The sequence below is a fragment of the Oryzias latipes genome, chromosome 5 (genome assembly GCF_002234675.1).
Source record: "Oryzias latipes chromosome 5, ASM223467v1".
NCBI lineage: Eukaryota > Metazoa > Chordata > Actinopteri > Beloniformes > Adrianichthyidae > Oryzias > Oryzias latipes.
Genome location: NC_019863.2, coordinates 12,109,725 through 12,119,068, shown reverse-complemented (window position 1 = coordinate 12,119,068; position 9,344 = coordinate 12,109,725). Strand labels below are relative to the sequence as shown.

Below are 9,344 nucleotides of genomic sequence, written 5' to 3'. Positions count from 1 at the left end.
AAAAGCGTTACAGGAACCTGAACTTTTTATATGGAATTTGATAAAGAACATGTGTTCTGTAAAGCTATTCAACAGCCAAAGTAAACGTAGTTAACACTTATTATGGAAGGGCACACTTTTCTACCGGTAATGTTCAGATTTTATTGCTTCCCCCTGAACGTAACATCAGACCAAATGAAAAAAAAAGCGAATTTCCAATTTCCTTGTTTTTCCTGAACCCAACACTAGCAGGAACAGCTAACTTACACGTCTCCATGGTCACTTCCGCCGATGTAAACAGACTTCATTGTTTTTTGCTCTATTTTAACAGTAGGATGTATTACGGGCCCAAGTGATGATGGAGGTATTAATAGCCGCGCCGTATTCAGAACCAGAACCGCGCGGAATTAGCTTAGTAACTAGCTAGCACAATACCAAACTAATTGGGTTTGTTTGAATGAGTGTGCTGCTCTTACGAGTCAGCTAGCTAGCTAAAACCTGGAAGCCACGAAAGCTGACATCGGGGTTATCCAAGTAAAGACATGGAGGTGAATTGTAATTCTTAAAACTTGGACGCAAGAACAAGAAGCAAAGAACATGAAGAAGTCCAAAAGTGGCACCTCGTCACCAGTGAACGGAAAACAATGTAATAGCGGTGAGTCCAATAAATGTGTAGTGAAAAAAGCAGCAGCATCGGGCTTTGGTTGGTGTTGATTCTTGATGGGAGGTGTTTTGCTTTGGTTTTCCGTGTTCCACGTAGCCCAGAAATGGACGTGAGGGGAAAAATAATCATGCTGGCGTTTCTCTTGTGTTCAGGAGACAACAGACGGAAGAGGAAAATGGGAGAAATCGCACAGGCCCTCAGTGTCAGCCCAGTGGATGTAGCCACTCTGAGGAGAATGGCTATTAGTGAAGGAGGGCTGCTCACCGATGAAATCCGCTGTCAGGTCTGGCCCTGGCTGCTCAACGTCCCCCCGCAAGTTCTCGACCAGGAGCCGGGTACGTCATGCCGAATGATGACGTAGCATCGCCCCCACATTTGATGGAGGGTCCTTGTGATTTATATCAATTGAGACCTTTTTTTTTGTTTTTTGCAGACAAGGTAGAGCGGGAAAACAATAAAGACTACAACCAAGTGTTGCTGGATGTCCAGCGCTCACTGCGAAGGTTTCCACCTGGTGAGTTGATCCCACAAATAAAATATGGACCATAATGTTTGTTTGGTTTGATGTTTGTTTGTTTGGAAGATTTTTGATTAGAAAATGTCAGCATGAAATTAATCAAGGGGGGGGGGGGGGGGGATAACTTCAGTCCCTCTCTCATCATCGTCTAACTCAGGGGTGTCAAACTCATTTTCCCTGAGGGCCACATCATCATAGCGGCTGTCCTCAAAGGGCCAGATATAACGTATACATGTAACTAAATGTAACGAAAAATAAATGTACCTACTCCTTAATGTTAAATAACTCATTGTTTATTTATTATAACTTTTTAAAGTGAGAATTACAGTTGCATATAAATCATATGTTTGCTTGTTACTCTAGCATAAATCCTTTTTAACCCTTGTGCTATCCTATGGGGTCAGGATGACCATTGACGTGTTATCCCTACCATCATGCAATCCATGGACACAAGTGAAGATCACAAATCATTGAAGAAAAATGGTTCAGAGCACTGTCTAGTGGGTCTAGATGACCCAACTCCCAATGTTGAAGTGCCTAGGATAGCACAAGGGTTATATTTGATATGGACAGTGTTTAAGTCCTAATGTATAGTAGCCCAATCCAGTATTTTATAGTCAGATTCCCCCTAGATATGAATGAATACACACCAATTTTTATTTTTTATTTTAAGAAATTAAAAACTTTTATGCTCTCGCGGGCCACATGAAATTACATGGAGGGCCACATTTGGCTCGTGGGCCTTGAGTTTGACACATGTGGTCTAACTCAATATTTATTGAAAAATGAACTGCAACTGATATTTAATGTTTAACCTATTCATGTGGAAACAAACTTTAATTTTGCTTAAACACAGAATCGCAACAACTAAAGCTTAATGTTATAAAACACACGGGAAATTAAATAACAATTCCTTCCCAATTGCTGAGAACTCTCTGTTTACACTCTCTCCTGCTAGCTTACAGCCCCTCGCAACCCCAACCTAACATCAACAGTGCAACAAAAATGGAGAGCAAATTCGGAGCTATCCAGGCGTAGTTCTGAGCCAGACGTCAGCTCAGGCAAGGAAAATAAAGAGCTAGATGGATTGTTTTGTCTACTAGTGGATGCAACAGAGTGGAGAGGAGCGGGGAGCGTATCTTCTGCTCTTTTTCAAATGACTTTTTTTTTTTTGTCTGCTCCTGATCCACAACCATCTGTATAAAGAAATATTCAGAAATGCAGTTTGGAGCAGAGATTTCTTTAAATTTGTCCAACAGAAAAATGCCACATGAACAACTTAAAATCATAAAAAAGCAGTTTTGAACAGAGTGGTTATTTGAACTTTTTTTTTATTCATGAGTCCCCTCTCTTTTATGTTTTTTTTTTTTTTTCTGTGAATTGGAAATACAGTTTTATTGAGTTTGGGATTTGACATTTTCAACTTTAAATTTTTTCAAAGTTTTCAAATATAATTTTTTGTTTCTAATAAAAATAATGAGTTTATGTTCACACTTTTTTTTAAAAGTTTCAGTATTTTGGCCCTCATTTGGCATGAGGGTGTGGTTGTCAAATATGGAGAGGAAGGTGAAAAAAACTCCTCCCCATCATGCTGCTTTCAGGGACTGTAGGTGCTGCGACCGCCACTGAGTCCAGCCACTAACTTATTATCACGCGACTGACATAACAAGTGTTTTATTTCAGTAGAATAGAAAGCTTTTGTGGACAAAGATTTCACCGACAAATCCATTTCTATGTAGAGTTTTCTAGAATGCTAGTCATAAAAGTGTGCAACTAATTCCTTGGAACAGCCTAAAGTAATTGGACCATGAAGAACACACATAGCATTTGCATTTAACATTACCCAGAAAGCCTCATTTAAAGTAACTTGCCACTATTTTATTCTATAGGACAAGTGTATTTGTGTAGCATGGACAACATGTCTGTCTTCCTGTCCACTGTGCACATAGAACACATGCTCCATTATTGTTTACTTTTTAATGTCTAGTGTCGTCATTCTCACACAGGTCGTCTCTTTAAAAGCACTTAACTTGATTCAATAAAAAAAGGTCACATAGACTGGAAAAAAAATGGATAGTTGGACCTTTTTTCTAATAATTATTTAATAATCCTTCTTACCAGGGATGAATTGAATGTCATATTTCAGATCAGAACAGACGTCCTTAAAAGCACCAGCAGGAAATCTAACTGTCAGGTTATCTGCTAACAGTCAATACCTAATAATAGAACTTTCAGACATGCCACCCATTAGAAAGCTTTTAATCTCAATGGGAAATCTTCCATATAGTAGTTAAACAGACACACCCTTTTGGAGACAGGAAGTGGGTGTTTGGAGACAGGAAGTGGGTGCTTTCTCCATACCACATGTTTACTTTAGTGAAAATACAAAGGGGTTAGAATCGTTATGGAATACGGAGGAACTCTTCATTTACTCAACTTGACTAAAGAGTTGTAGAGATTCCTTGAGTTAAATACTTTAGTAGCACTAAAAAAACCTAAATACTGTGGTATTTTACTGTTAAATTGGCTCTTGTTCTCTTTTAGTGCATATATACAACATCTTAAAGAAGAAATCTATTGTCTGCTGTTAATATATATTCTTGAAGTTTTACTAAAATCATTTGTCCAAAAGAATCGGTTTGTAGAGTTTCTACATATTCTGGTACTACTCCATGCATGAGAACAGCAGTAAATCACATGCGGGGACATCACATTTTGGGTTATATTGCCCCAGTAGTTTATTCGGTTTAACGGGGGGTCCTATGACTACATGTGTAGAGGGTTAGCTCAAACATTAGCTCAGGTCTTAAGAGGTTAAAGATGTTTATATAATGGTTTCCAAACAATTTCCAATCCTTTCCAGAACCAGTCACCCCTTTAATAGTAGCAGGGAAGGGCAGCCTTTTTAGATTTATTGCTTGTTTTCCTTCCTAAAAGTGGTAATATTTCTCTAAATTTTCTAAAATGTATCTGTCAATACATTTGACCTCAATGTTTGCTTTGTTTTAATGAACCTCATAGAGTTTTGGATTGGGACCTTAACTGCAATCTTTGGTTCAAATTCTGGCTTGTGACCAGTTTGTCCTGATCGGCTTCACTGAGTGAAACATGGAAGCAGAGACGTAACAATTCAGTTTACAGATTAGGCTAAATTATCTATCGGAACACTTTACTGCGACAATTCACTTTTTTATGAAACATTGTGTTCTGGAGTTCAAAATCAAAATGTTGTAAGTAGAATGGTCGTACCTGGACCTCCAGCTGTATCGACGTAGCCCGCTCAGATTTTCAAAATATTTGCCCCATATTTCATAAATGTGAGACAAAAAACCATCTCTGTGTGTCTTTTTTTTTCTTTTTATGTTCCAGTAGCAGCTACACACACACCACTACCATCTTCAAAAAAATAACCACAAATGTAATCTAAATGCGATCAATAAGCATTTTAATTTTAAAACCAAACAAAACAGATCTCAAATGTGGGAAAAAAAAGGTCAAAACAAAAGACTTAATCCAAATAATGAAACTGTTTCAAACAAAAAGTTTGTTTTTAAAATGAAAATGATTTAGTTTAGTTGGTTGAACATCAACATTTTTAGTTTTTGAACAACTTTTTTAACGGAAGAGCAAGACGGCCTTCTATTGACAGAAAATGTGGTGTGTGCTCCACCTGTGATGCTTTTTGGTCGTCCAACACTGTGGTAAGGGGCATTTAAAAAGAAAAATCTGAAGCTGAGAGGATTTTCTATTTGGTGGACAGGGATGCCAGATGAGCAGAGAGAAGGGTTACAGGAAGAGCTCATAGACATCATCCTCCGAGTTCTGAAACGCAATCCCCAGCTGCACTATTACCAAGGATACCACGACATTGTCGTCACCTTTTTGTTGGTCCTGGGGGAGCGCTTGGCAACCGCGTTAGTGGAGAAGCTCTCCACACATCACCTCAGGTACAGACCGTACATAAAAGACGCAGCCCTTTCAGGTCGTATTTGTAACCAGTGAGTGTGTTTGTCTAAAAACAAAAATCTCCCAGTTGTGTTAGTTTTATCCTGCTTTTCCCTCAGGGATTTCATGGATCCCACGATGGACAACACAAAGCACATCCTAAACTATCTGATGCCCATCATTGAGCGGGTCAACCCGGAGGTGCACGACTTCATGCAACAGTAAGACTACATTAAAGCTCCTTTGTGTCTCTCTTCTGGTTAGAAACAGAAATATTTGGCTGATTCATGTCAATTTATACAAGTTGGCTAATTTACTGAAATGGTCGATTCATTACTTTGGGATTTATAAAGGCTTTATATCATTGTCAGTAAAAGAACTGTTGGAAATGTTAATTTGACCAAATTTGAAATGCAACATTGCTGTTTGGTAGAGAGACTGGCATGTCCATCATAGACAGGTCTTTTCCATTGTCTTGCTTTTATCATATACTGGGGAATAAGTGATAATGCCCGAGGCGGAAGCCTGAACCGTCCAGTGTGAAACGGAGGACGGTTCAGGCTTCTACAAAGTTCATTATGTTAGGGATAGTTCCACGCCAAGGCTTCCGTGTCGTCCGTTCATTTCTGATAATGGATGCTTTGTCGGGCATGATCCCGCTTATACCATGGTCACTCACAAAAGAAATGAATATTTAATCAACTTTTAGTTCTTTATTCTTGCTTTTTTTTTTCTTGTTTAAATGACTTTTTCACAAAAAGCCGACTATTTGATACATGGTGCGGTGCGTTGTCATGGTACAGACCTCGACTGCATCAGCAAAGGAAAGCGATATATACGCCGATCGTCAGGATAAGTTAAACAAAGCATCAGTTCAGAGAGAAAGTTCACCTCTGAACACTTGTTTTTGTCCAGATGATGACGCTAAAGTTTGTCTTAAAGACGCCAGCGCAGTGATATGGAACATTTACGCTATGTGACTGGAACTTCTTTTTTAGGTGTAACTTATCACTTTTTAAATCCACACCCAGCAGCCAATCAGAATCGAGTATTCACCCAGACCATGGTGTTACATAAAATGATGTTAGATAAATATTGTAGTATTTTCATGAAGCCAAATATCAAAATACCGATGACGTCGTTCAATGTTAAACAATTGCAATGTGTTGTTTTTATGATGTTTTTTAAATTGACCTGCTCAAAGTGAATGATATTTTATTTAAGTAAGGATACTTTGTTGTGTAATAGCACACAGATCCTATTATGTCAGCTCAGGTTTTACCTGTGAACAACACGGCTTCAAGCTTCAGACTTTAGAGGCTCATTTCACCTTCAGGGTCTTCGGTTTCAAATCCCTTCATTGTTGAGGAAAAAGTGGAGCAAATGTCAGCATAAGTGTGTGTGCTGCTTTCCATTTCCAGGGCTGAAGTGGGGACGGTCTTTGCTCTCAGCTGGCTGATCACCTGGTTCGGTCATGTGTTGTCAGACTTCCGCCATGTTGTGCGGTTGTATGATTTCTTCTTGGCCTGCCATCCGCTGATGCCCATCTACTTCGCCGCCGTGGTGAGACTCCTGTGTTCAGTGCAACCATTTATTCCAGGGAATATCAACACAGATTGAAGGTTTTAAGTGGTAATTTACATTTTTAGCAGTATTTAAGTTAATACTTACCAAATTTAGCTACAGTTTTTACTTCTCTGTTGATGAACTGTTGTTGCTCTGGTTTTTAATGATGTAAAGGCCGTGTCACACAGCCACTACGTAGAATGTGCACATTTTGCACAAATGATATTTACCGGTAGTTCTATGGTGATTCATGCGTGATATACCTCATTCATTAGTGTTTCTTGCCTTCATCAAATGTCCGTCGAGGGTTTCGGCCAGTAAATTTGACACATTCATGAAATGAAGGGATTGTGTTTAAAAATGCTTTTATTTTTCACATTTTTATGCAATCTTTTTGTTCAACCCATAGAATAAAAGCTGAAAGTCTGCACTTCAATGGCATCTGAGTTGTTTTATTAAAAATTCAGCGTGGTGATGTACAGAAACTAAATTAAAAAGAATGTGTCTCTGTCCAAATATTTATGGTCCTGACTGTACACTAGCTTCATTTCTGTCTTTTGCAGTGCTAGAATCCTTTGATTTCTTTTTTCTACAAATCATGCTGGAAACATAAATGATTTTTTTTTCTGTTCTGGAACAAACTACGATACTCGTACGAGAACTTTGAGCGAGTGCCTGCAGGTTTTTTCTTGTTGACTGAACCTGTTCCATTCTGCCGTACGTTAGCAGAATAGATTGGCGTCTTCACAGCCTTTTTTTTTTTTTTCTTTGAACCCGTTTATGTTTATTTGGGTTGCTGTTTGTGTGGTTGCAGATCGTGTTGTACAGAGAAGAGGAAGTGCTGGAGTGTGAATGCGACATGGCCATGGTTCATCACCTGCTGTCCCAGATTCCTCAGGATCTCCCGTATGAGCTGCTCATCAGCCGAGCAGGAGACCTCTTTGTCCAGTTTCCTCCTTCGGAACTGGCTCGAGAAGTCGCCGTGCATGAAAGGTAGTTAGGAGCGCTTTAACTCCTCCCCCGCACGCTTAGACACACTGCGCTCGCTTCACTGTATATGTCACGTCCACTTTTCTGCCTCGCCTTTAATAACCCTTTCCTGATCTTTTTCTTTAAAGCATGGCATCCTCTACCTTTAAAGACTTTGAACTCGCATCGACTCAGCAGCGACCGGACTCGGTTCTGCGCCGCAGACGCAGGCAAAAGCAGGCGGCTCTGGACAGCTCCGCGGTGAAGCCAGCCGTGGCCGTGGCCCAACCTTCAACGGCGCGGCGGTTCGTCCGACTGGCGGTCATGGGGCTGACGGTGGCTTTAGGGGCAGCGGCTCTTGCCGTGGTCAACTCGGCTTTAGAGTGGGCCCCCAAGCTGGACCTGTTTCCCTGAACCGCCTTTCGCATCCTCCTCCCGCACTGCAACTAATGTGTGTCACATAAAAAACCAAACCCCATCAAGCTGGCACGCCTGCTTTCAAGCAGCTTGTTAACCAGTGAAGCCACAGTGTGCAGAGCCTCTAACTCTGTCTGGAGCACACGCCGCCGGACTCCCGCTCCGCGCTGAGCTGAGCTGGTTAGGCCCCAAGTGCTGGAAGGAAGACTTTACCTTCCTATGAGGAAGAAAACGCTCAAAGGATGAGCTGGCATAGTTATTTTTAAAGTTTATTTATACTTCAGATCAGGATATATGCTTGAGTCGTGCACACGCCTGAAGGGTTCACTACACTTGAAACTGCTGCCAATTCAGAATGTGTGTGTGCGTGCGTGAGTGTGTGTGTGTGTGTGTGTGTGGGTGTGGGTGTGGGTGTGGGTGTGGGTGTGGGTGTGGGTGTGTGTGTGTGTGTGTGTGTGTGTGTGTGTGTGTCTGTGGTAAGAGCCTGTTTGTTATCTGTTTTATACCTGGACTGAGACCAAATGGAGGTTTCTTAGAAACCTTGTTGCTTATTTACCGCTTGTTCATTTTGAAGCATGGAAATGTCAAGAAACGAAACACACAGGCAAACTTTTAGGTTTCATTTCTTCACTCAAAGGTTTTTTTTTTGTTTTTTTTTTTCCCTTTCAAGTGAAATGGTAAATAAGGAAAACTGAGTCTTCTTGTATAATCATAGAAAAATAACATTCTCCGAATTGATGTAAATTACAGATGCAGTTAGAAATGTCCTTTTTGCGCCTAAAAGCCACGTTTAGAATTCATTTTCAAGACAGGAAGTAAACTTATACGAATTTTGTAATGAAGTCTTTGGATAATCATCGTTCAAAATGTGCCTGTGTTGTTCTGATGATCAGCACACGTCACTGCAGTTAATAAAAGCTAAATCCCAGTGAGGCAGGAATAGTGGAAAAAAAATCATTTTATTATGAAATGACTTCAAAGCGACTTAAACGTATGTTTGTCCCAAGGCAAAGGCTTTCCCGCCTCTGCAGAGCATGGGGTAGTTGCAGCTTCACTCATAAATATTAAAAGAAGAACGTTTATTTGAAAAGAAAATGCAAGTGGAAGGATGTCCAGGGTTTGTCAATCTTAACAGTTTCTCCAATTTCCTTTTTTTTTTTGCTCGTAAATCCTCCGTTATGCTTCCGGAACCGAAGTTCTTATAAGTTTACGATAGTCCGAGCAAAAGGGCGCTGCACCCGTTTTCCAGCACTACTGTCAACTGATTTGATTGCACTCGTAATAATC

The 9,344-nt window shown here is 40.3% G+C and overlaps 1 protein-coding gene across 1 annotated transcript; it reads left to right on the top strand.

Moving 5' to 3' along the window:
* Positions 1 to 151: 151 nt before the first annotated feature.
* tbc1d20 (TBC1 domain family member 20) lies at positions 152 to 8,453 on the top strand. The gene is made up of 8 exons (XM_023954913.1): positions 152 to 634; positions 796 to 978; positions 1,077 to 1,157; positions 4,921 to 5,107; positions 5,225 to 5,326; positions 6,527 to 6,668; positions 7,486 to 7,664; positions 7,790 to 8,453. The coding sequence occupies exons 1-8, from the start codon at positions 577 to 579 to the stop codon at positions 8,052 to 8,054; spliced, it is 1,197 nt and encodes a 398-aa protein (XP_023810681.1). The 5' UTR covers positions 152 to 576; the 3' UTR covers positions 8,055 to 8,453.
* The last annotated feature ends 891 nt before the right edge of the window (positions 8,454 to 9,344 follow it).

Bases quoted from the DNA above. Each gene is read 5' to 3' on its own strand.
- tbc1d20 (XM_023954913.1), top strand. From the start codon at position 577: ATGAAGAAGTCCAAAAGTGGCACCTCGTCACCAGTGAACGGAAAACAA. The intron at 6,669-7,485 runs GTGAGACTCCTG...GTGTGGTTGCAG, and splicing joins CCATCTACTTCGCCGCCGTG to ATCGTGTTGTACAGAGAAGA. The intron at 7,665-7,789 runs GTAGTTAGGAGC...TTTTCTTTAAAG, and splicing joins GAAGTCGCCGTGCATGAAAG to CATGGCATCCTCTACCTTTA.